We start from the raw sequence: 26,959 nt of genomic DNA, 5'->3' as shown, positions 1-26,959 counted from the left end.
ACCTTGTGTTCCCTCATTTATTTGTTGTATACACCTATTGTCTCATGTTATGCCTAGACCAGCTTTTAGTTATCTGATTGTACAGTTAGGTGGCCCTAATCCCACACTGTGGACTCTTCATGGCACCACAATTCAAAATACTAAAACCAAGTTCATCATTACACGGGAAGTTCCAGTAAATAACCTTGCTGGAAGAGTTGCTTATTGGTCTAAGTGTCAGGTCTGAAGGATCCCTAAGGCCCTCTAATAATCAAATGTAGGAAGTATTTTGGATGTTAAGAAACCTCTGCATATTGTTTTAATGTTAGTGTCTTTTTTTATTTGCCAAATACTTTCAGGCCCTGAACCTGCAATGAGCTGCATACAGGTGGACCCCTGAGGCCATGCAGACTCCCACTGAAGTCAGTGGGGTGCTGCGCAGCTGCCATTGCAGGATCATGGTCTAGCTTTGTATTCCATTGCTGTCCAGAAAACAACAATATACAGTAACATAACAGGGTATTTTACTCCAAAGGTTTAATGCTTTTAAATTTCATGAATACAGGGAATTTAACTGGCCCTCAAACATTAATGGTAAATCCATTTTAATGTATTGGGATGGGATCAGTTCTGGGCTCACACAGGTAAATTAGCTGTCAGGGGATCTAGTAAAAGATAGGAAAGTTATGAGAGACTGACATATTTGTACAGTTCCTGTGTAATATAGTTCTCTGCAGTGTCTTTTCTTGTGTTTTGTCCAATCTTTGTTCAACAGGGCTTCCGTTATTTTGCTTGTGAATTTCCTTGCTGTTAGCAAGTCTTCCCAATGTTCCATTTACATTTTCTGAGTCTGTATCTGTTTGTTAACCTTCAGTTGCTAATGAAATCTACTGGATCTTCATTCATTTAAAAAATAAATGACATCATTTACGGAAAAAGCCAATTCTCATAAATATAAATCTGTAGTTAAAGGAGGTTTTCATAGATGGGCTTCACAGATTTTTATAAAATATGGAAAGGAAATCATTCTAAAGTAGTCCTAATCCTGCTCTCACTGAAACTTTTGCCATTGACTTCAGTGGTAGGAGGATCAGGCACCAAGGATCAGATCCTCAAGGTATTTAGGTGCCTAACTTCCATTGAAATCAATGGGAGTTAGGTGCCTAAATATCACTGAGAGCCCAGTGGCTCACCCACATTTAAAGAAAGAGGGCGACATCCTAACCCCATTGAAATCAATAGCAAAATTACCATTGACCTAAGTGGAGCCACGTTTATATGACACCTACTTTTTGTGGTGTAGGGCACCATCTGGTGGGCTTCAGAGGAACTCTGTCAAGCAGAGTTAGAAGAAATACTCAAGTGGGACTGTAGCCTGAGGACAGATTTCAGAATAGGACTCAAAGTGAAATTGCTCCACATCAAAGGATTCTGATGTATGTTCATTTCTGGGTGCTGTGCTGTCACAAATCTGCCCCAGTAAGAAGCGTATATTCTCCAATATTTCAATATGAATTTATAGGGAAAGATGGGCTTGACCTTTTGTGGTCAAAAGCTGCCATCTTGCTCCATTGAAATCAACATCAAAGCTCCCCATGACTCTAATAATGCAGGATCAGGCACTTAGGGTAAGATCCGCAAAAGTACTTAGGCACCTAAGTCCCATTTTTAGGCGCCACTGCAATCCACAAAACACCCAACCTGTAGGCAGAGTCACTGACTTTCTAATCTGCCAGAGGGTGCTCAATCCTCTGGCTCTGCCTCCAAGCCCTCACTCTATCCTGTTTCTTCACGCCTCCGCTCTCCCAAGTGTGCCCCACCCTCCCCCCTTCTCACAGCACCACCTGCACACAACGGAACAGCTGATCTGTGGTGAGCAGGAGGCACTGGGAGGGAGGGGGAGGTGCTGATCAGCGGGGTCACAGAGGGTAGGAGACGCTGGGAGAGAGGGGAGAGCTGGCTGTTGTTGGGTGCTCAGCACTGCCCACTTTTTCCCTCTGGGTGAGCCTATGTCTGCTGACACCTAAAGTTGCTTGGCGCCTATGTTATTGGAGTAAACAGTTCCTTAGGTGACTATGTTTCTGCATCTGAGCATTTCTTCTCTTCTTTTTTCCATATCTATCTCTTTCTCCTTCTTTATATGTGTGTGTGTTTCTCTCTCTTCCTTCTGTCTCCACCTTTCTCTAGGCCTTCCTTTTGTTTCCTTTTTATCTGCATTTCTCTTTCTTTTCTTCTCATGTGAGGCGTTAGGCCAGCTGGTACAGAAGAACAGAACACTGACAGACAGTGAATCACTTTACTCACAATACCAGCTGAGAGTGAAATTGTCTAGGCTGCATGATTTGAAATCTTCATTTGCAGTAGGTGAACCAATTCACTGACGGAGTGTAGTGCTACTCTGCCATAGCTCCCAGCCCGAGTTTCTGGAAGGCACATGTTGGAAAAAAGGTAGGTTTGCTCTTGAACCTCAATTTGAGAACTAATTAACTATTTCACTATTACTAGTTTATATTTTATGCATAATGCCCCCCCCTTCGCAGGGCAGAAACCCTGAGCTCTGGGCTGGGTTAACCCCCCGCATCCTCGCAGCGCAGAAGTCCTGAGCCCTGGGGCACCCCTCCATCTCCCCACGGAACTGAAGCCCCAACTCTTGGTGCCCTGCAGCTGAAGCCTGGAGCCGTGAATGGCAGGTAGAGGCTTCAGGAAATAATCTCTGAGAATTTAAGACCCGTAAATAACTATATTCTTAATAGGAACACAGTTAATAAGATTGGGAGAGGTCTCCTGAGTCATCATCTCCAAGATCCTACTATCACAGGCAACACTCCTTTCATAAATTCATCAAATTGAATCTTAAAACCAGTTAGAATGTTTGCCCCCACTGCTCCTATTGGAAAGCTGTTCCAGAACCTCACTCTGATGGTTAGAAACTTTCTAATTTCCAGCCTAAATTAATAACCAGTATATAACCATTTGTTCTTGTGCCAACATTGTTATTTAGCTTAAATCGTGCACCTATTTGGTTTTTACCCCCTGATGCTTTTATAAAGAACAATCATATCACCTCTCAGGCTTCATTTTGTTAGGCTAAACAAGCCAAGCTTTTTTAGTCTCCTCTAGTAAGACAGGCTCCATTCCTTTGATCATCCTAGTAACTTTTCTCTGCACCTGTTCCAGTTTGAATTCATCTTTCTTAAACATGAGTGAACAGAACTGTCCACAGTATTCCAGATGAGGTTTTGGCAGTGTCTTATAAATTGTATTACTACTTCCCTGTCTCTACTAGAAATACTTCATCTGATGTCATTCTAGGATGGCATCTCTCTCTTTTATGGCCACATCTTAATGTTAATCACCATAATAACTAGGTAAAAAACTCAAGCCCTGTCTGCACTGGCAAGTTTGTGTACAGTAAAGTAGCTTTGAGTGCTGTAACTCCTGAGGCGTACACTCTGCCAAGTCAGTTAGAGTATAAGAAGGTATACCTAGCTCACAGAACTAGATGGGACCCTGAAAGGTCATTGAGTCCAGCCCCCTGCCTTAACTAGCAGGACCAAGTATTGATTTTGCCCCAGCTCTCTAAGTGGCCCCCTCAAGGATGGAACTAACAACCCTGGGTTTAGCAGGCCAATGTGCAAACCACTGAGCTATCCCTCCCCCCTGTTCACCTACAGCACTCTACAAAAACCACCCCGATGAGAGGCATAGCGCTTTCTGCACCAGGGCTACAGTGCTGCGGTGCTAGGTAGACACTGTGGTGATTACAGCACTGCAATTGGCCTCCAGGAGGTGTCCCCACAATGTCTGTTCTCACCTCTCTGGCCATCGATTTGAACTCTACTGCCCTACCCTCAGGTGACCGCCAGCCCCACCCCATATACCCCTTTGCAAATTTTAAAGTCCCCTTCCTGTTTGCTCAGTGATGCGTGCTGTGGTCTCAGCGCATCTTTCCAGGTGGCCATGCCTGCTCCACGCACCAGGCGATCCCCCGCTTGGAGTAAGGCTGAGCTGCTGGACCTCATCGGCATCTGGGGAGAGGAAGCAGTGCAGTCACAGCTGCACTCCAGATGTCGGAATTATGATACCTATGGACAGATTTCTGGATGCATGACAGAAAAGGGACATTACTGGGACATATTGCAATGCAGGGTCAATGTGAAGGAGCTGTGGAATGCCTACCACAAGGTGCACTGCCCCCACAAGTGGCTGGTTCTACAAAAAGCTGGACACGATAGTCGGTGATGACCCCATCTCCTCTATGAAGGTCCCTGTGGCTACTTCATTGGCTTGCGTGCCAGTTGAGAGTGGACCAAGCCAGGACAAGGCAATCTTGGATGAAGAGGGGGAGGGAGACCCAGAGTCAGAGGATGACTCGGAGGCCAGAGATGCATGCAGTCAGGAGCTCTTTTCTACCCCGGAGCCTAGCCAGTCACAGCTGTCAGAGATTGGTGAAGCACGAACAGGAGAGGAGTCCCCTGGCAAGTGGATCTGATTTTGCGAATTGCTGAAGCGAGTTGTTGGGGGCAGGAGGGTTGCAGAAAGCAGGCTTGTCTCCCATCTCATGCCTAGTTTGAGCAGTGGAAGAGGCTGTTGATACACTCCCTCACTTCATGGGAATCTCCCTCAGAGATCTCCAGGAAACTCAGGGAAATACTGAGCAATGCGGCAGAGCTGCTTTGTTTCTTGCTCCATTAACGGTAACTTTCCTGCGCCACTGTGCAGTCACAGAGGGGAACCATTGCTGCACACAGGCTAGCTGCATACGGGCCAGGGTGGAAGCTGCAGGCTTGGAGAAGACCCTCCCTTGATTCCCTGCTAACACTCAGCAGTGAGATATTTTCCATAATGATCACTTCCTGTGGGAAGTGTGGGGACAGGAATGATTATCAGGCCCACCCTACAGTGCTGGCTCTCCCCAAGTGCCCAAGAGCCACATGCCCAGTATACAGCAGGGTCCGGAAACAGTGATTTCCCCAGCCCCTGTGGCTACTCACCATTTTGGGGGTCTTGTGGCTTATGTGTGCTTGCCTGGGGTCAGCCAGTTAGTGACAGATGTGTGAGTACTGGCTGTATTTTAAAGCACTGAAACAGTGTTGTCTGTGTTGCAAACAATATTGCTTCTGTAAAATGTTGCATTTAAACGTCACAGAGATGACCTTGGGAGCACAGCCTCCCTCTTTGTTATCGGCTGCAGAATGGTTGCGAAGAATTAGGAAGTGTCCAAGAAGAACTAAGGAGCACTTTATGTGTGAGGTTATGATGCACTCCGCCACCAAGAAAAAGGAATTGAAGGAGTGGTGGGACAGCGAGAAGAGGGAACAAAAGGAAAATGCAGCACACCAGAAAGAAGCCATGGAGTGGCTCTTAACAGATATGGAGTGCCAAGTGGACACACTTCAGGCGATACTAGCTCTTCAAACTGAGCAACCCCGCACCCACCCTCCTCTGCAGCCGCAAAACTCTTTCCCATGTGCCCCCTCAACACACACACGTCCAACACACTCTTATCAACCTCCTGGCTCCATTTTCTACCCACAGCATTCCACTCCTCCCTCCTCACAGTCCAGTAGTGTGGAATCCCACAACCCACTGCACTCAACACCCATCCCTCTGCAGTTTGGCCCTGCTGAAGTACAGCACCCGCTGCATCATACAGCAGGTTGGGTATGATCCCTGGACATACACAAATTTGTAGCCATCCCGGGACCCCTCCTCCTCTTGAGACCTTCCATTCCCCCTGCCCCTCCCTGCTGATGATATTTTTTGTTTGACTCTCTCCTCTGGTTGTTGTCTTTCAATAAAAGAATTGTGTTTGTTTGAAAGCAAACTTTCTACTAAGTGAAAGCAAAAAGGGCACTACAAAGCAACATACAATTACGTTGAGGCCCCTTCTTGCATCATGTGCCCCAATCACCTCCTAGCATTACAAGCACTGCAATCCTGAGCATAGCAACAAATATTAGTGGTTTTCAGCTTCAAATTGCTGCCTCAAAGCATTCCTCATCCTTACGGCCCCGCACTGCGCCCCTCTAATGGCCCTGGTCTCTGGCTGTTCAAACAGCCTCCAGGCGCTGAGCCTCTGCGGTCCAGCCCTGAGTTAACCTTTCACCCTTCCCTTCACAAATATTATGGAGCGTACAGCACGTGGCTATAAGCATAAGAATATTGTCATTAGCCATGTCCAGCTTCCCGCACAGGCATCGCCAGTGGCTTTTAAACAGCCAAATGCACACTCCAGTCATTCTGCACTTGCTCAGCCTGTTGTTGAACAGCTCCTTGCTGTTGTCAAGTTGCCCCGTGTATGGCTTCATAAGCCATAGCATTAAGGAGTAGGCAGGGTCTCCCAGCATCACAATGGGCACTTCGACTTCCCCTACAGTGATCTTCTGGTCTGGGAAGAAAGTCCCTGCATGCAGCTTTGTGAACAGGCCAGTGTTCCGAAAGATGCGAGCGTCAGGCACCTTTCTGGACTAGCCTGCGTTAATGTCTGTGAAACACCCACAGTGATCCACAAACACCTGGAGAACCATTGAGAAATACTCCTTGTGATTAATGTACTCAGTGGATAGGTAGTTTGGTGCCAGAATTGGAATGTGCGTACCATCTATCACCCCTCCGCAGTTAGGGAATGCTATTTGTGCAAAGCCATACACAATGTCACGCACATTGTCACGGTCTTTCAGAGCAGGATGCGATTAGTGGCCCTACACATTTCCATCAACATGACTCTAACGGTTGACTTTCCGACTTTGAATTGGTTAGTGACTGATTGGTAGCAGTCTGGAGTAGCCAGCTTCCACAGTGCAATCACCACACACTTCTCCAGCAACAGGGCAGCTCTCATTCTCATGTTCTTGTGCCGCAGGGGGCGAACTCATCAGACAGTTCCATGAAAGTGGCTTTCCTCATGCGAAAGTTCTGCAGCCACTGCTCGTCATCCCAGACGTACATCACAGTGTGATCTCACCACTCAGTGCTTGTTTCCCAAGCCCAAAAGCAGCATTCCACTGTGGTCAGCACCTCCATGAATGCCACAAGTATTCTCATGTTGTAGCTAGCATGTGTGGCGAGATCAATGTCACACTCCTCTTGCCTTTGTAGTTTAAGGAATAACTCCACTGCCACTTGTGACGTGTTGGTCAGTGGGAGCAGCTTCTGGTTAACCGCTCGGGATCCATTCCTGCAGTCAGAAAGAGGCAGGGCAGGGCACACAGTACACAAACCGTTTAAAGATGGTGCCAAATTTGGACGGAAGCACAGAGATTGCTGGGATGCAAAGCAATGCATCATGGGGCATTGGGACAGGACCCAGAATGCCCCTTCCGCCTTCCCACAAGTCTTAGCGGCAAAAGAGAAAGAGGTGCTCTGTGGAATAGCTGCCCAGAGTTCACTGCTCCAAATAGTGCTGCAAGTGCCAGAACATGCCATTGCACAGGAAGCTATCAGTGTGAACACACAACAGTGGTTTTCCTTCGGTGCTCTCTGAGCGGCACTGTAATTGCCGGCGCTGTAACTTTGCAAGTGTAGACATGCCCTAAATAAGGTATGCAGTGATTTCAAATGGACTTTCCTCTTTTCATCCTATGCTTCTTCAGTTTACATTGGGCTTTGAATCTTTCTATTTCCCTCCTCCCTACTGATGGACTCAAGATTCAAATCACTGGCCTCTCTTAGAGTTGGAGGTCCAGATACAGGAAGATCCATGAGAGAAAAAAAATAGAGAACAGTCAAAATCCCTTTGTAATACTGAATGGTCTCAAATATTTGCAAATGAACTAGCTACTACTAATAAACTTGTAAGGCACTTTGAAACCATGGTGATGAGTGTGAGATAAACAGGAGTACTACCAGCCACACGTGTTCAAAATTAATGAATCAAGCCCTCAAAAGTCATGACGCTGAATTAAGAACCATGAGATTTTTAAAAATAATACTTCTGGAGGGCTTCGGGTGGATTTTTTTGTCTTTAGACTGTCAAGCCAGGTAGGGGGTCACATTTTCAAGCCTATCTCCACAACCAAAAGGGCCAGACAGTTTTTTTTAAATGAAAGCTAAGATTCTGATGTAGTCAAATGATTCCAGGATCTAGGGCTTTTAGAAAAACATCTGGTATCATAAGCTGCATGATAAATCACAAGAGTTGGCAACAGAGATTAGATAGATAGATAGATAGATTTCAGATGAGTGGGAATGAATAACTAACTGAATTGAACCAATGACCTGCAAGTGAAAGGTTCTGTGACAGAATGGTAATTTCCTGTAACATCATGGACAAGCCTTACTGAATTGAGTTTAATGTCTTTGGAGTCCATTGTATTACAAATGCAACAGTCTATGTGCTATTGAGGGATTGTATGTATTTCCATGGGAAGGTCATATAGGAGAACAACAGGAGCCGATTAGGCAAATTCATTCAGCTTATAACAGCTCCAGAGAGCCCTGGCCACTGTGCGGGGCCGTGGAGGTGCACCGTGGGGAACAAGGACACAGGCCAGGGGCTGCTCTCAGGCACCCCTGTCCCCCGCCCAGGGCAAGTGGATGGGCATTGGCTGTCCACAGCTGCCTGGGCTCCCTGGGTGGCTCTTACCAGCTGAGGACAGTTGTCCCCAAACTGTGGGGCATCCCACCATAGGGGGCACAGAGGATCCTTTGGGGGGTGTGTTGGGGGCTGTGAAGGGAGCACCACCCAGCCCTGCTCTGCCCCCAGCTCTGCTCTGTCCCCAGCCCCAGCCATGGCTCTGCTCCTGACCATGTCCCAACAGTACCTCAGGCTCCATTCCCAGCCCCAGCCCCAGCCCCACTCCTAGCCCCTGCCCGCAACCCTGGCCCCCACTCCTGGATGGGGGGCACAGACCAGGTAAGGGAGGCACAACTGAAAACATTTGGGGACACCTGGCCTAGGATAACCATATGTCCAGTTTTGGCCCTGGATGTCCCAATTTGGGGGGGCAAAACTGGGCATTTGTTCCATTTGCTCTTGCCAACTGATCACCACACATGCCCAGTTTTGCCAAAAAAAGGGTTGGGGGGAGAGGGGAACAGCAGGGTTTAAGGGGGGCAAGAGGCGAACTTGGACCATTCCTGTGCGGGGGAGGAAGGAGCTTAGGCAAGTGAATTGGGCTGGCTCCATGTGGAGGGAGAGTGGAAGGGAGAGGGGGCTCAGGCTAGCTCCTTGTGGGAGGCGGGGGGGGAGAGGGGGCACAGGCCAGCTCTACATGGGGGAGTTCATGGGGGAAGAGAGAGGTGGCTTGGCCAAGTCCATGCAGGGCTCAGGCAAGTGGCTTGGCCAGTTTCCTGTAAAGGAGGACGGGGGAATATACTCATCCTACACAGGCTCTGTCTTCTGGCCTAGCCAGGGGCAGGGCCTCAGGGGGAAGAGGAAAAGCAAGCTGAAGGGCAGGTAGGACAGAGTGCTGGTGCTCCTGTGGGGCCCCCAAATTGGCTAGGGTCCCTGGTCATAGGCCCCATGCGGTAATCCACCACTGGGCTTGAGGCTTGCAGTTTGGGAGGGAAAGTGCTGCTCCCTGCCCCCAAACTATACCCACGTTAGTAAGTGGGAGACATGGCCCCTCTGGCACCAGTGCCCCCTCCCCCACTTCTACAAAGTCTCTGGCACCCTTAATCACAGCTGAACCCCTTAAAACACACCCTGCAAATCAACTCTTTTCATAAGACCTCTGACTAGCATTTGTTGAGTTCCAACCATCTCCAGCACGTTTTCACTGGTTACGTGTCTATCCACAGCTTCCCGGGACAGCGACCTCCAAAAAGGGATGAGAGCGGGAAACCCTGGCTCACAGTGATGACTGAGAGCGGGAGTGGGAGCCAGCTGAAGCCCTGCTGAGAACCAGGAGGCACTAACAATCCAGGTAGGCTACAGCCCTGGGTCCATATGAAGCCTATTAGAGCCACAAGGCCCAGCCCAAGAGCCATCCTGGGCGCGCTCTGGCAACCCCGGTGGGGCTCCAGGCCCAATCCAAGATGGCGGTGGGTAAGAGATCTTTCCTCTACCCCCTCCCCCGCCACGTGCTTAGCCGGGGGACAAGGCTCAGTCACAGCTGCCTGGGCCCCGGAAGTAGGGCAGACTACACCGGAAGTGGAAACTTCCATTCCCGGAAGCGCAGGTGTTCCGGCCGGGCGGCCAGTGGCCACAGGGAGATGGCAGCTGCCAGGCGCTGGAGGCAGCGCTGGAGCTGGGCGGCGGCTCCGGCCCCCTCCCGGCGCGGGGGAGCGGGGTGATGGGACCGGGCCGCTCGCCCGCCGCCTTTCCGGTCGAGGAAGGTAGGAGAAGCCGCTTCTCCGCGGGGCGGGGAAGGGAGCGTCGCTGCTGGGCGGGAGGCTGCCTGGGGGTCGGCCCAGGAAAACCGGGTGGGCGAGGCAGGCACGCGCTGCGGGGGAGAAGGCTCAGAGGGCTGCCCCAGGCACGCACCCGGGGAGGGGTCTAGCGGGGGGGTGAAGCGGGTGCGTAGGAGACTAGGGGAGCGGGCAGGCGAGGACCCACGTCTAGGAGAAACGTCCAGTTTCGTGCCGGGTTCCTGGGACCGGGCCTGTTCCTGCGGATTAGAGCGGGAGCAGCCCGGCGCGGGTACGTAGCCTGGGTGGCCTCTCTTTTAGGGGTCTCGCTGTGAGGTAGGCAAGGTTCTTATTTTCTTCATCGCTTTAATTTCATCCTGCTGGGTCTGTGCCACTCAAAAATGGCTAGATGGCGGATCCTTGCCCCGAGGAGCCTGCAGGCTACATTGAATCTCCTGCTTTGCTCCTTGCACCTGCAGAGCTTTTAAAGACATAGCTTTTGGCTATTATAATACATGCAGCTTATTAGAACTGACTCCGTTTGTGGAGGCAGCATGAGTTAGTGATCTGACTCAGGAACTCCTGAAAGCCCAGCTCTGACACATGCCTGTTATATGACCTTGGTAAGCCACTTCATCTCTCAGTTCCTCAGCAAGAGGGGAGTGCTGACAGTAAGGTTTCCTTAGCTAAATTTCCTAAAGACCTATATAATGGAAGTACTACTGGTTTTTGTTGGCATCTTTCACTGCAAATCCTAGAGCATCTTTCAACACAACACAAATACAAGCAGCATGTAAAATTAGTTCTTCAGTGTCAAACTGTACATAGATGGTATCAGAGGGGTAGCCATGTTAGTCTGTATCCACAAAAACAAGGAGTCCCATGGCATCTTAAAGACTAACAGATTTATCAGAGTAGCAGCTGTGTTAGTCTGTATCCACAAAAAGAACAGGAGTACTTGTGGCACCTTAGAGACTAAAAAATTTATTTGAGCATAAGTATTCGTGGGCTACAGCCAACTTCTAAGGTGCCACAAGTACTCCTGTTCTTTTTGCGGATTTATTTGGGCATAAGCTATCATGGGTAAAAAAACCATGGGTTTTTTTAAACTTGTTTTTGTACATAGATAAATGTCTCTAAACTAAAGATGGCAACAAATGCCATAGGTATAGAACTTGCACCTGAAGGGATTTGCAACAAAACGAAAATCATCAATCAGATGAAATTTAGATTTAAATTAAATTTGTGAAGTGTGTGTGTGAATGTAATTCTTTATAAGTCTGGACTTGTTCCATGTAACAACATATTGAAAGTAATCACAAGTTTATACTTTCTTTACATTTACATAAATATAGTAAAGAAAAAATAATGGCTTAATTATTGAGGAAGTTGTGTGCCCAAGAGCTCTGAAACTGGGGCATCATGCAAGTTGCTGGTGACAATCTGCAGCTGCTTGATATCTGTGGGAGGATACCATAGTTTAGCTCTGTGGAGTGCTTTCTGACCAAAGTGTAGTTTGAAGTCTCATGGTCATTTAGAAGTGACTGGTATTTAAGATCACGTGTGGGGTTTTTTTTTGTTTTAGTCAGCAGTAACTTGTGCTTTCTGACTGAATCGTATTTGGTGTGGGAGTGGAGGAACTGGAATAAATGTGTGGGTTTTTTTAATACTAATTCTGGAAACCTGTAATAGCTGTACATAGAGAATCGGGCAATTCCAAGCTGGTAAACCAAGAAATCATTAATTTTAGGGTTTCCAAGCAATGATCTCTACTGACTTTTCTAAACTAATTCAGAACTAAGGCTGATGTTCAGTCTGTAACTACTGCTGTGTGAAGAGAGAGGGCAGAAAGCAAAATGATGAGTTAATTTTGTTAACTCTGAATTGCTTAGTTTTTGTATTGCAGTTTTAATTATATCTGTGAATTTATTTATTCAAGTTCCTTTGCTCCTTTTTAAAAGGAAATTACCAATACACAACTATAAAATGTCTAATTACTGGAAAAACTAGACTGCCACTAAGCTGTTGCGTAAACATATACTCTGGCATTTTTAATGCAGTACTTACTCAATAGTTAACACTTCTTTTAAACTGTTTTGGATAATGTCGTGATTTAGAAGCATCTGACAGACACATCTAATATATTAGAATGAGGCATTCTGCTCACTTGTTTGACTTGTACTTTTAAATAATGTAAATACGTGTTACCAACTTGATAGGAATATCTGAAAAAACCCTCTTTTTGTTTGGTTATATAAATCTTCTAGCCACAATAAGTACAACTTGGCATCTTTCCCGCCCTGCCAATGTTCCTCTGGTTCAAGGCTGAGGTACAACTTGTATATCTGTCACCAAAACAGCCCTTCAGGGTAGCTGTTTGGCATGGACACTGGGAGCTAAACAGCTGTTATAACTTTGTTGGCTATTCATGTTAAAATCTATTTTCAGTATCTTATGTATTATAGTTTATTTCTAGTCTGAAAATATACATATTAGAAGTGCTCTTACTAGGCATTGAGCCTCTGCAGTATTTTTAACTCTCAGTAAAGAGTTAATTATATTAAATACCTTAAAACCACTACCAATTACTCATTCAGACCCATCTCACATCTCTGTAATACTGTGCTACCATGTAACCTCTTTCTGTCCCCTCTCCAAATGTCACCGAAAAAGAGAAAACCAGCAGGTTTGGAAGTCTTAAAGTCAGGTTCAGGTAGACCAAGGGTTGGTGGGTAGAGAGTATATTCTGAAGTACAGGACCTCTTAAAGATTGTGTTATAAAGAGTTCCAGCTCCTTTACATTGAGGGCATTCCAGCTCAAGCACCTCAGGCCATGTCTACATCTAAAATTTTGCAGCGCTGGTTGTTACAGCTGTATTAGTACAGCTGTATAGGGCCAGCGCTGCAGAGTGGCCACACTTACAGCAACCAGCGCTGCAAGTGGTGTTAGATGTGGCCACACTGCAGCGCTGTTGGGCGGCTTCAAGGGGGGTTTGGGGAACAGCGAGAGCAAACCGGGAAAGGAGACCAGCTTCGCCGCGGTTTGCTCTTGCGTTCCCCGAACCACCCTGCAAACCGCAGGGAAGGAGACCTGCTTGTTCGGGGAACGCGAGAGCAAACCGCGGCGAAGCTGGTCTCCTTTCCCGGTTTGCTCTCTCGTTCCCCGAACCCCCGAGCAAGCAGGTCTCCTTCCCTGCGGTTTGCAGGGTGGTTCGGGGAATGCGAGAGCAAACCGGGAAAGGAGACCAGCTTCGCCGCGGTTTGCTCTCGCGTTCCCCGAACCACCCTGCAAACCGCAGGGAAGGAGACCTGCTTGCTCGGGGGTTCGGGGAACGAGAGAGCAAACCGGGAAAGGAGACCAGCTTCGCCGCGGTTTACTCTCGCGTTCCCCGAACCACCCTGCAAACCGCAGGGAAGGAGACCTGCTTGTTCGGGGAACGCGAGAGCAAACCGGGGAAGGAGACCAGCTTCGCCGCGGTTTGCTCTCGCGTTCCCGGAACCACCCAGCAAACCTCAGGGAAGGAGACCTGCTTGCTCGGGGTTCGGGGAACGCGAGAGCAAGCTGGGGAAGGAGACCAGTTTGATTACCAGAGGCTTCCTCAGGTATGCTGGGATACCTGCTTATTCCACGGAGGTCAAGAAAAGCGCTGGTAAGTGTCTATACTTGATTACCAGCGCTGGATCACCAGCGCTGGATCCTCTACACCCGAGACAAAATGGGAGTACGGCCAGCGCTGCACACAGGGAGTTGCAGCGCTGGTGGTGCCCTGCAGATGTGTACACCTCCTAAGTTGCAGCGCTGTAACTCCCTCACCAGCGCTGCAACTTTCTGATGTAGACAAGCCCTCAGATTTCCCTATGTTAAATTCTCCTCACACCTTCTATGGGTCATCTATTATCACTTCAAAGGTTTTTTTACTCCTGCTGATGATAGCTCATCTCAATTGATTGGACTCTTCCATTTGGTATGCATACTTCCACCTTTTCGTGTTCTCTGTATGTATAAATATCTCCTGTCTGTGTGTTCACTTCTGTGCATCCGAAGAAGTGAGCTGTAGCCCACAAAAGCTTATGCTGAAATAAATTTGTTAGGGCTTGGCTACACTGGCACTTTACAGCGCTGCAACTTTCGCTCTCGGGGGTGTGAAAAAACACCCCCCCTGAGCGCTGCAAGATACAGCGCTGTAAAGCCTCAGTGTAATCAGTGCCGCAGCGCTGGGAGCACGGCTCCAAGCGCTGCAAGCTACACCTGTAAAGGATGTGGTTTATGTGCAGCGCTGGGAGAGCTCTCTCCCAGCGCTGGCACTCTGACCACACTCTCACTTCAAAGCGCTGCCGCGTAGCCATACCCTTAGTCTCTAAGGTGCCACAAATACTCTTGTTCTTTTTGCGGATACAGACTAACACGGCTGCTGCTCTGAAACCTGCAGTAATATGGTTTGAGGATAGAGGGAGTGTCAACCTTTTAGAACTGTAAAAGTCAAGGCCAGTGCTTAAAGCTCAAAGGAAATTAGTATAGTGTAGAGAACCAGGGCTAGGTGCTTCATATAAAAATGCAAATTAAGAGAGAGTTCAGAATACATCAGCCATCTTATAGGTGTAGCCCCAAGTAGGGCACGCTACAATAGTCTAATCTTGAGGCGATGAAGAGATAAGTATAGCAGGTCCCCATCCAAAATGGGATTGCATTTGCCTTACCAAATGCAGATAGAAAAATGTGTCCTCTGATATGGCTGCTACCTAGAACCCCAAAATCTAATAAGGTCTTAAATTGCAAACCTAACTGTCACTAATGGCCATTTAGTTAGACTTGCTATTACAAGTCTAGCCAGTTTTCTTATCCTTGTCACAATTAATGCTATTTCTGTCTTGTCAAGATTGAGCCTCAGCCAGCTAGCTCTTTGTCCAAGCCCCAGTCTCCAGTAGACACTGGGCTATCCATTTCACTTTACCAGCAGAGTCAATTACATAACCCCTTTACAGTGATTGTCATTAGCGTGCTGTTGCGATCATGCATGACACCTTATTAGTGTAGGTAAAGGGGGAAAAAACCCAAAGTCCCAAACAGGATGTACCTGTGCAGTAGTTTCTAGTAGTTATACTGTCATAACAAGTAATTCATGAACCAAACACTGGATTATATCTGTGCTGAATGCTTGTCTTGTTTTTGTTAAAGGTGCAGAGCATGGAGAATGATGAACTTCCGCCAGAGGCTGGGATGGATTGGTGTGGGGTTGTATCTGTTAGCAAGTGCTGCAGCTTTTTACTATGTCTTTGAAATCAATGAGACTTATAACAAACTAGCACTGGAGCACATTCAACAGCATCCTGAGGAGCCACAAGAAGGAACCACATGGACACACTCCTTAAAAGCACGACTGCTGTCCCTGCCTTTTTGGCTCTGGACTATTATATTTTTAATACCATATTTACAAATGTTTTTGTTCCTTTATTCCTGTACAAGAGCTGACCCCAAAACTGTGGGCTATTGCATCATTCCGATCTGCCTGGCTGTTGTTTGCAATCGGCACCAAACATTTGTGAAGGCCTCTAATCAGATCAGTAGATTACAGTTGATTGACACTTAATTCAATCTCCTGTTTCAATAGCTGCTTCAGGAACAACACCTATGTCTGACCTAATCACAAGACTGAAGTTCTGACTGGAGGATGGAAAGAGCCTTTCATTTCAAACGGCTAAATACTAAACAGTAGTTGCTTTCTATTTAAAAAATAGAGCTTTTTTTAAAGCATGGACCCATCATACTAGCCAGAATAGCAGAGCCCTATGAGAGACTTGATGCCTTATGATGCAAAATTTCCACTATCCCTCTGAAGTATCTTGGGGAAGTATGCTTCTGCAATCATACTCCACTGTGCAAAAAAGATTACATGCAAGCTTTCCCTATGAATCAATGAAAATGGACACTTTTGTGGTAAATGTAAAAGATTAGAACATGCTGATAAAAGCTGCATTTAACAAATTACTTTGCTTTCTCCTTTTTTAAATACTATTGCACGCTTACAATTCTGAATTATCCTTATAAAAAGATGAGAATGAAGTATGGCTGAACAGCTTTTTAATGAGGATAGTCCTTTTCTCTCAGTCACTGAGTTACAGACCACACAATACCATATTTTATTAGGCAGAAGTTGGGGAGTGGTCGAGGCCCGGAGGTGTGATGCCTTTAACATCTTTTCACTGATGCCAAAGAGAGGCTGGTAACTGGCAGTGGACTAGAGGTTCTGCAAAACTCATTTTTCTTTTTCTTATCCCTACTTTTCTCTTAATGGTAACTGAGTTCACTTGCTGAATGGTAACTGAGTGCTTCATTGCGTGAATGGAACTAGAACAGCTTTTGATGAATGAAGTCTGCATTGGGGAACTACTATAAAAATGGGAGAATAAGATGTGTCCATCAACTCTTTGCTGGAAAACCAGTGAGATGGAAACGAAAAAAAGGCTACAAGAATATCCAATCTTTCTCCCAAATAGTAAACAAGTGAGCTAAATAATCCCACTAATACAATGAGTACCAGATTTCGTATTTTCCAAAAAAAAGTAGAAGTATTACAGGTGGTTGTCCTATATGTTAATTTCACTCTCCATTTTCAGTGACCTTTTTGTCATAGCACGTAATTCTGACAATTGGGTTACCATGCTATTAATTTAGAAGCATAGATTCTAAGGCTAGAAGGGATTATTGTGATCATCTAGTCTGACCTGTATAAAACAGGCCACAGAACGTCCCAAAAATAATTCTTAAAGATCTTTTAGAAAAACATCCAATCTTGATTTAAAAACAGTGATGGAGAATCCATCATGAGCCTTGATAAATTGTTCCAAAGGTTAATTACTTACTATTAAAAATGTACACCTTATTTCCACTTTGAATTTGTCAGCTTCAGCTTCCACCCACTGGCTCATATTACAGCATTCTCTGCTAGATTGAAGAGCCCATTATTAAATATTTTTCCCCATGCAGGTACTTAGACTAATCAAATCACTTCTTAATCTTCTCTTTGGTAAGGTAAATAGATTGTGCTCTAGTCATTGCTTCCTAGGATAGAGTTCCCTATCTTCTAAGTATGGCCTACATTCTTTGTTTCTAGATGTATATATTTAGCTATTGTAAAACACTTATTAGTTGCTTGTGCCAGTTTGTCAAGCATCAGCTCATCATCAGCTCTGAATCAGTAACCTGTCTTAATTATTTACCACTCCCCCAATTTGTGTCATCTACAAACTTTATCAGTAGTGATTGTATTTTCTTCCAGGTCAGTGATGTTAAATACCATAGAGCAAGAACCAATGCCTGAACGATGATGATTCCTCATCAAATTGAACTATCCTGTTTTAGTATGGCTTATAGGCGTTTACTTGGTTATCCCTTTGGTTTTAGTGGAACTCGTTAAGTTTCTATTGTTGCTACACATTGTCAAGGAGCATCCGCTAACCAAATTCAGCAGCAGGCTCTGAGAGTTCCACTTGGCCCCTGAGAATGTCATTGCTTGGCTCAGCAAACACAGAAAGGCTAAATAAAGATTCTAGCCCTTGTGGAGATAACCTTCTGAATGTTAAACCAGTGCAGGGCTGAGTCTTCCAAGAGGCAGAAGCAGTAGGCCCAAACCAAGAAAGTTTATACCTCTTTTTGTGTCAGTTATGTGAATTCCACTATAATGATAATAAATGTTAATATTCTACTGTACGGCTGGAGCAAAAACATCCACCTGTTCTGAGAATGTAGTCTCCCCAAGATCCAGTCAATCACTTCTCCCTCTAGCTCTGCTTTCAGTGTTATCGTGTTTAAACACAGCAGCTAAAACATTCCTAATCTTTCATTTGCATTTAGAGCAATTCTGTTTGTGGTTTTAAATGCCAGCATTGGTGCTAACACCTGAACATACAATCTACCCTTTACAAGAAAGCAAGTGTAACAAAGTTCTAATGGCAAAGTATAATTCCTAAAGAAGGAGTCCTGCAAAAGTGTTAAGCAGGAATGGAAGAATCAACCTTCAGAAGGCAGAGTTTTAATAATGTGATACAATTTCCTTAATTTTATTCAATCAGTTTAAATCTATATAAACTTATTTTCCATGTTTCTAAAACTAGAGTATCTTCCCTACTTTCTATCATTACAGAGAGAGCATGCAGATACCACTGAGACAATAGTTCCATTCATTGAAATGTTTCTAATATTGCCTTGAAAAATTCCTTTTGATTGTTTCCTAGTTAGCTTATCAGTGGAGCTTTTTCTAAGCATTGGCTGGTAGCAATCTCAATAGCCAGCTTTGTCAGGCTATGTTTCCTAGAACATCCCTTTGTCTACACTTCTGGGCAACATAAGCTAACAATGTCAAGCAGGGTACATGGCTCATGCCACCTCTGCCTTCAACTAAGAAAATTCAAACTGGTTCAGTAAGTCTGAATCCTTTAATCTTAAACTCTCTACCTTTACTATATAGGATGTGAGCCACTGTGCAGATAGGTCTGGCTGCAATGGTGTAATTTTTTTTAAAAAGTACATCTAGAATATGAATTTAAAGTTGCTAGATACAAAGAAGAAACTAGATCTGTGCCTCTGTGGTAGGAGCCTTTGCAGAAGAATGGCCTATGAGGGAGGAAGTTTCAAGGAGTAACAAAAAAGGCAGTCTGATTCAATGTCAAGCAACTGAGTGGCCTTTCACAGATTAGTCAGCTCTTCTATGTAACAGGTTGAGCCTTTTTGGATGGGGACAGCATACAGTAATGATTTCAGCAGTTGATGTTCATGGAAGAAGGTAGAATCACTTTGTTTATACTAAGAGATTGAGAACATTTGCTGTGGAAATAGCTATGCAGAGAAATGCATGAGCTGTAACATAATTGGGGCTACTTATGAAAGATTTGATACTAAGAGGGCTAGTGCAGAGACTGCTCACCAATATTTTTACCACTCTACTGTTTAGACCTGCTTTGCACAGGATTAGAGAAGAAGGTGGTAGAAATGCAGGGAGTTAGTCACCACCATTTCTAGCACCAAGGGAGCTGTGTCACTGGGAGATTTCCTTAAGAAACCAAAATGAATATCAAATTGTCTAAACAACTAATTTAATTATAGAGTCATCTTTAAAAAGTAGTTTAACTATCCTAAAGGCTTTTTAGATATTCGCTAGTGAGAATCTCACATTCATGTAGAATCACAGCTTCTTTCTTCTATAAATTGCATAACTTTAGACTTTTAAAAAAATCTTAGTTTGTATCGGAATTTTATCATTGGGCTTTAAATCCTGAAAATTTTCTAAGAGGTGGAAAATAAATGAATTATTGTTAAGTTTCCAAGTTCATAATTATGGTGCAAAAACTTCTTTTTGGTCACACTGTTCATCAGAGAACAAATCCTATGAAGAATACAATAAGATCATGGGAATAAGACTACAGTTCTTCAACTTGCACTAGAAAATATGAACTGCTGTAAAAGAGCACATGAGAGATCTGTGAAGTCCAATCTTACCTTTAGTAATGGGTACAGTAAAACCTCAAGAGTTACAAACTGACCAGTCAACCTCACACCTCACTTGGACCCAGAAGAACACCATCAGGCAGCTGCAAAGATGGGGGGGGGGGATGCAAATAAAGTACTGTGTTAAACTACTAAAAAATAATGGGAAATCATTTTTGTTCTGCATAGTAAAGTTTCAAAGCTATACTAAGTCAATTTTCAGTTGTAAACTTTAGAAAGAACAATCAATGTTTTGTTCAGAGTTACAAACCTTTCAGAGTTACAGACAACCTCCACTCGAGATGTTTTTAACAGTGAGGTTCTACCGTAATACTTTGAAGTTTCAAAAAAAAGTCTTTAAAAACAAAACCAAACCCTTTCACTGCCAGGCTTTTTCCATGGCTATTTCTGGCATATGTATTGCTGTAACTGGTTCTTGGGTCTTTTGTCCAACATTACATCCTTGTTGATCATTTCTGGTTTGACAACTTTACAAAAGTGGAGTTTGGTGTTCTCTTAGCCTTAAGAATGTATATTAACTACCAACTCTAGTCAGACCTCACCACACATGCATGGTGTAAACTAATGCATGAAAAGATTAATTACATCATGTGTTTCATTTTAAAAAGTTTGCATCAGCTATGGTTCTACTTAAGCCCTAGAATGCAAGCTCAGCTCTTGCAAGTGACTGAGTTATTGCGTAAACTGGCAACTTGAGCATCTTACAATTGCTACTATTTTTTAAGAATGCATTTCTTGAACTTTTGTGTCTTTTGAGACTAAATGCATTGTGAATGAATAACTTTTTTAAACAATAAAACCTTTAAAATTTTTCTGGTTTGGATTTTTGTTGGCTGGGGGAACAAATAGACTAATTCTCACTGAGAAGTTTGAAATTCTCAGAGTGAGTTCGTGCATGAGTTCTTATCCCCCATATGATCTTGTACTTGCCTTTCAAGAAGTGGGTTAGCGCTCAGAGGACAATAGATGCATTTAACACTAACCTAAATAAGTCTATTCTCCATTCTATGGTTCAATGTTACCTATTTTGCTGATGCTCACTTTTTAATTTTGGTCTTAAGACTGCACTATTCCTCAAATGTAGACTACTCAGCACTTCCTCTTGAGTGGATTCATGACATTACAGTGGAATACTTTTCATTATGGACCAACACTTCCCTTTTCCATTATTCGCTCCAGATAAGAAGCAAGGCCTATTAAGGCAGCAGCAGTCCTAAGGGAGTAAACACTAGCAAGAGCAGCCATAGTGGACAGATGTTGGGCAGGGAGTTGGGAGAGTGATAAGACAGCTGTTCAGCCATGCAATTACATAGGGGCTGAGGAAAAGTGACCCAGCTGAGTAAAGAGAAACTGAGGAAGTCTGCACAAGTTCCAGAAAAGGGGCCCAGAGCAGTGGTGATGCAGGAGAGGTAATTGGCAGAAAGGCAGAGCACTAGCAGCAGACACTGAGCTGAGAGAACAAGCCCACAAAGACATCAGGAGCAGTGAGTTTGGGGCAAGGCCAGTTTTGCTTGTGCTTATGTGGCAGTCTTCTGCTCCCTTGGCTGAGCTGAACTGAAGCAGTGGCTGTCACCTAGAGAGAGGACTTAGGTTCAAAGAGTAAAAAATACTTTAAAGCTTCTTTTTTTTTTTTTAAACCAACATCCCCAGAAATCAGGTAATCCAACAGGATGTCCTGTACACAGTGAGTTCACCTCCACTGCACACTCCTTACAGCAGCACATAGAGTACATACCCTACACTCACCTCTAGCACAAGTAAAAGTAGCAGTTTTGACACTAAAGAACTTCTTAGGCAAGTAAAGACACAGCGTCCCGTGACCGCAGATCTCTACATTCAAGCAGTGCCTCCCCTATGTACACAGTTATTTTTAGCCATGTAGTATCTTGCTGCTGGAGCCATTCCCTCATGTTCTCCATATAGGCTGACTTCACAGACCTGAGCTCTTATATTACCCAGGCAGCCTCATTCATAACTTTGTTTTTATGCACCAGAAGGATGGGATACTTGTAGCCAGCTTTATCAGTTCATTTTCATCATTGGTTGCTGAGTTGTTTTCCAGACAGCACAGTTAACTAGCCTCTCTCTCACTACCTCCACACACTGACTAGCAGCTAGACTCACTCTGGTGCCTGATTCCCTACTATCTGGTACATGAGATACTACAGGAAACATATCCTAATCCAGTCACCCATCATTTGTGGGGAAAGCCAGGATTCAGTTGCAGGCACACAGTAGCTGGGTATGGAGGGAAAAAAAACTTCTAGGTACCTGGCTACAGTAAACTGGCCAATTTCACACCCTCTTTGAAAAATGCCGCATTCTATGTTCACAGAATTGTAGCATTTAGCAAACTAGGTGAGATTAACAGGGCAGTTCACACTTCTTAGGGCTATTGGTTCAGGCACTTACAACTCAGGTAAGCATCCATTTGTATTCTGTTCATCTTTTCAAGGTTATCCTTGCAATTATGAGGGCTAGAAAATTTTTTAAATGAAAGCTCAGATACTGGTACCAGATTATACAGCTACAGAATAGACGGGCACTGGTCATACATTACATGCAGAATAAGAGCAAAGCATAATCAACTAACTTGCCAGATGTCACATTCATCCCTCATTACACTAGCATCATCCACCTTTCATTAGAACACCCAAAGCAGCATGTAAGCTATTACAGTCTATGAAGCCCCCACTATTTGAATAGTCACTGTCTTGAATGCTTTATTATTCTAAAACTTTATTTAGAATCAGTTTAAATATACATATATTTTGATGTCTTGCCCAGTGCTAATCAGCTGCAGCATAACATGAGACCAGAGTTCATTGTTGCATTTGTTATCTCTTGTCCCAGGCATTTCACTGAATAAAGTCACTACCTTGCAACCATATTCTCGTCAAACACCATGTAGCAGGACACTTGTTGTTACATGGAGGATATCCAATGTGTAGAATGTGAACATTATGTTCTGTCACTCTCGCAGCACTTACGAACCCCTCTCTTTTAAAATCAGAAACAGACTGCCAAACAAATTTATATGCAAAAAGATGAATTGTTTTTCAGCTGTGTGCTAGTAAAATTTCAAGTTTACAGAGTAAATACATTGTTCTTTTGTGCATGCAATGCAAGTGTCTTTCATTACTTGCTCAGTGCAATTCAAACTGAACAGGCTACAGCAGATGTCTAATAACACCATATGAAGGTAGAGTTGCAGATGCAATTGTAAACTTAATTTCTGTAAGATTAATGTTACAACCTGATTATTGCAGTTGTGTATTTTATGTATATTAGATGGTGATACAATCAACAGGTCAGGACTCCATTATGTTAGGCCCTGTTCCAAAAGGATTTATAGTCTAAAGGCCTAGGTCATAGAATATCAGGGTTTGGAAGGGATCTCAAGAGATCATCTAGTCCAACTGCCTGCTCAAAGCAGGACCAATCCCCAGAAAGATTTTTACCCCAGTTTACTAAATGGCCCCCTCAAGAATTGAACAGACAACCTTGGGTTTAGCAGGCCACTGCTTAACCCAAAGCTGCTCTGTGCAGGCAGACCACTAGGCCTACAAAGCCCCCCCTTTCACTTGAGTAAGGAACTTCATGGGCAGAGCTCCACCTGCACAGAGGTCACTGCACAAGATTTAGCAGGTGAGTGAAAAACAAGCTGGTGGAGGGGAGTGGGACATCAAGATGGGGTAATGACAGGTTGTTTTAGCACACACTGCATGCACACTTCATATGTGTAATAAGCCAATTAAGAGCAGTAGTCACAGTAAACACTATTAATTATTGCATGGAAGTATTTATAGATACTAACAGATTGAAGCTTTTCCATCATAACCAGAACAATACACCAGCAACAACCAAAAAAGCAAAAATAATAAGCGAAGAAAACCCTACTCATGCAGTGTCTCTATAACTTTATAAAAAGGGAAGTGAGATAGAGACATCAAGTCCACCAGGGACTTTGGTACTCCCAAATTGTTTTTTTCTGGAAGGCACTTAAAACACTGTAAGACAGATAAGATTTGTCACTAATGAACATGCAAGCTTTCGGTGCTGGCTACAGTGAAGTAATGAATGGTTCACAATAAGGGTCCTATAAAAGCAGTTTATTTCTGTGTCTTATTCATATCTGATGTACTGGCTAAACCACACAAAACTAATTAACAGATCAGACACATTGTCAACCGAGTGAACCGCAGAACTGACAAAGCTTACCATACTTAATGCCCATATCCAAATTAAAACAAATTTTTATACAATATTTAGCACTTCCAGGGTGTTTTATAACCCAATTCATCCTTACAACATTGTTGTGAGGTAGGTTTTTGTTTTTTGTTTTTTTTTTAGACAAGACACTGTTGGTGTTACATAACTGACACCACTCTCCTGACAATTTCTTGTATTTATTGGTTTAACACCGTATTTAATGTCCAGTTCAAATTTTGGCACATTTTGTATTTATTTATTATTTGAATTATGGTGGCACCCAAAGCCACATTATTCTGATTCCAAATACCTATGCGTATGTCTTTGTAATGTTACGTGTTAAACACAAATGTATCTACCCAACACCATAAACAGATCTTTTAGGCTTCTTGTAAAGCTGATCAACATTTTTTTTAAAATAACTACTTCCTTGCTAATGTATTTAAGCAGGTCTGGAATACTCCAGTTGTTTTATACAGTCCCCTATCAATACCACACTTATATAAAATTACTAGTTTGCTTCTTGTAGTTTAATATTTCAGCAGAGTAACTTGCTTTTTCTTTTAATGTAACATTCTATTTTAAGAGTGGCCAGAAACATACAGGGAGCCCAGAAGCAGTAAAAAATAATATTGACTTTTAAAAGATTCAAAACCACAAACTTTAGTGGCCAGATTAGTAGAGAGACATCTGCAAACAAAGGCTTCTCTTGACACTGGCAATCCATAATTTCTTCCTCCCAAACATTTAAGAATTAATTTCTTTCCATGTAAGAGAATCTACTATATAACACTTCTCTCTCTTTTTGTCAGCTTTTTTATTAGTAATGTTAAATACCAGAAAAAAAAGGCATTTTCCTTCTAAAACTTAACCAAAAAGAACACAAATGCAGTTGTCTAGTTTCCAAAAATAATTTCTTCCAGAGGTATAACAATGCAATATAGACACTAACATTTGAAACAGCAGAAAAGTCTTTTTAAAAAAAATTAAATAGCTTTAAAACAATAGTCAGGAGTGCTGACTTTTTGTCCGTTTTAAAGGTGGTCCATCCACACATGTTTTGACACCAGTGTTGTTTTCTTCATCATCTTCCTCCTCCTCCTCCTCTTCCTCCCCAACATCACCTTTTAAAATTATAATACAAATTAATACCACATATACAAAAAATACTCACAAATCCATTTCCTGAGGGAAAAAACTGGATGGATTAGAGAACAGAGAAACTCTCTTTTTCCAGGTGCCTACCTGGAACAAAAGTTGTGGCTGAAACATGCTTTTTCCACCTCCTATGAAACCATGTCATTCGAAGTTGTTCCCTACCATTTTGTTGTGTGATTCTGCACTGACAGTATGTGTAGGGTACAGACAAAAGCCCACAAGACCTGCTTTTGTTACTGGGAAAGGGCACCACAAATCTCAATGTTATGTTTCTATCCCCTAAGGTGGAGGGATTGTGACAGCTCTGACCCTCTAGAAAGGACTCCTGTTCAAAATGTTCAACACGTTTACTGGGTTTTCTATTGGAACTGAATGAGCTACATGAGTGATTCTCCACCCTTTCTTGATCAACACCCTCATCACCACATCAGGTGCCTACCTATGTAGCAACCCCTGAACGTGTGGGCTGAGTCCCTGAGGTCTGAGTCAAAGGATGCCGTGCAGTTACACACACCTGCCTCCCATCCACTTCTCTACCCTCAGGGAGCCAAATGGGGGTTGCTGTGTGCCCCGCACACACTCGGGGCGATGGTGGAGCTATGAGGCAGGGCTCATCTGAGCAACTCCAGCGGGCTCATGGCCAATTGATCTGGATGACACACGAGCCCCTGGCACCCAGTTCGCACTGCACCAGGGCTTGTACTTTGTGTCATGCAGCCCCTTCCCTCCGCACCAATGCCCTGCCAAGCTACTGCCCAGAGTGGGGAGGGCACGGGTAAACTATGGCCCGTCAGACCTTTTAATCTGCCCTTCGAGCTCAATTGCCCCCTCTCCCCTGCCTGGCACTCCAGCCGGGGAGTGGGGTCAGGAGCTGGCCCCGCACTGCTCACCTGGGAGCAGGGTCAGGGGCTTGCCCCACTCCAGCTGCCCGGCACTCCTCCATTCCAGGCAGAAGGACCCGCATGGTACTCCAGCTGCACAACCCAAATTCACCTCAAAAGCTATTAGAGCCTGGAACGTGCCAGCCCAGGTGCCCGCTGCTTGTTCGCTTAGGCGAGTTTCCTAGCACTCAGAGGTGACTGGATTGTGGGCTGTTGGGTGCTACATGGGAGGAGATTATTGAGAGCAGGGGGCTGCTGAATATCAACGAGCTCCATGACTGAAAGCTGGTGTCCGACAAATCCAGGCTAACATTCAATTTGTGTTCAGACAGGAACAAAATTGTGCGGTAAGCGCCACAAACAGCCCAGTAATGTGATTTTCTAAAAGAATTATCATAATAGTGCTGATTTTGAAACCAGTGTGTGTTGTCCCGGTTTGAACACGAACTGTTAATTTCATGGGCAATCATAGCCCGCCATACAATTTCCATACCCAGATGGGTTCGCCACCCCTGGCCCAGAGCCACTCCGCCCCGCCCGCAGGCCCCCGCGCCTCACTCACCCCGCGGCCCCGCTGCGGTCCCCGCCCCCGCGAGGCCCCCGCTCTCTTGCTCCACTAGGGGCGCGAGCAGCGCCGAGACCTGTTCCTGCAGCTGGGACAGCCCGCGCAGCAGCCCCCGGAGCTCCCCGCCGGCGCCGGCCTCGGGCTGGCAGCGCACGCGAAGCGGCTGCTTCTGCCCGTCGCGCCCCGTCAGCTGCGCCTGCAGCTCCATCCCCGCAGCCCGGCCTGAGAGGCACAGAGCGGCAGCACAGCTGCCCAATCGGAATCCGTCCTACGCGCCCTAACCCGGAAGCGCTCGGCGCCCACGAGACAACGGCGCCGCCAAACGCACGCCGAGCCGAACCGCGCGCGCGCGCAGCAACTCTCGCGGGG

The 26,959-nt window shown here is 44.9% G+C and overlaps 2 protein-coding genes across 2 annotated transcripts; one reads left to right on the top strand and one right to left on the bottom strand.

Moving 5' to 3' along the window:
- The first annotated feature begins 10,104 nt into the window (after window positions 1–10,104).
- Window positions 10,105–16,258, top strand: TMEM251 (transmembrane protein 251). Its single transcript, XM_030558872.1, has 2 exons — window positions 10,105–10,260; window positions 15,449–16,258. The coding sequence occupies exon 2, from the start codon at window positions 15,465–15,467 to the stop codon at window positions 15,858–15,860; it is 396 nt and encodes a 131-aa protein (XP_030414732.1). The 5' UTR covers window positions 10,105–10,260; window positions 15,449–15,464; the 3' UTR covers window positions 15,861–16,258.
- Window positions 16,259–23,560: 7,302 nt separating this feature from the next.
- On the bottom strand, window positions 23,561–26,943 carry LOC115649828 (EKC/KEOPS complex subunit GON7-like). Its single transcript, XM_030558871.1, has 2 exons — window positions 26,588–26,943; window positions 23,561–25,110 (listed from the first exon to the last, which is right to left on the bottom strand). The coding sequence occupies exons 1-2, from the start codon at window positions 26,796–26,798 to the stop codon at window positions 24,995–24,997; spliced, it is 327 nt and encodes a 108-aa protein (XP_030414731.1). The 5' UTR covers window positions 26,799–26,943; the 3' UTR covers window positions 23,561–24,994.
- Between the last annotated feature and the right edge of the window lie 16 nt (window positions 26,944–26,959).

This window comes from Gopherus evgoodei, chromosome 4 (assembly GCF_007399415.2).
Source record: "Gopherus evgoodei ecotype Sinaloan lineage chromosome 4, rGopEvg1_v1.p, whole genome shotgun sequence".
Taxonomy (NCBI): domain Eukaryota; kingdom Metazoa; phylum Chordata; order Testudines; family Testudinidae; genus Gopherus; species Gopherus evgoodei.
The sequence above is the reverse complement of the archived record's forward strand: the minus strand, read 5'-3'. Positions and strand labels throughout refer to the sequence as shown.

Coding starts and splice junctions, on each gene's coding strand:
- TMEM251 (XM_030558872.1), top strand. CDS start 15,465: ATGATGAACTTCCGCCAGAGGCTGGGATGGATTGGTGTGGGGTTGTAT.
- LOC115649828 (XM_030558871.1), bottom strand. CDS start 26,798: ATGGAGCTGCAGGCGCAGCTGACGGGGCGCGACGGGCAGAAGCAGCCG. Junction 25,111..26,587: donor GACCGCAGCGGGGCCGCGGG/GTGAGTGAGGCG, acceptor TAATTTTAAAAG/GTGATGTTGGGGAGGAAGAG.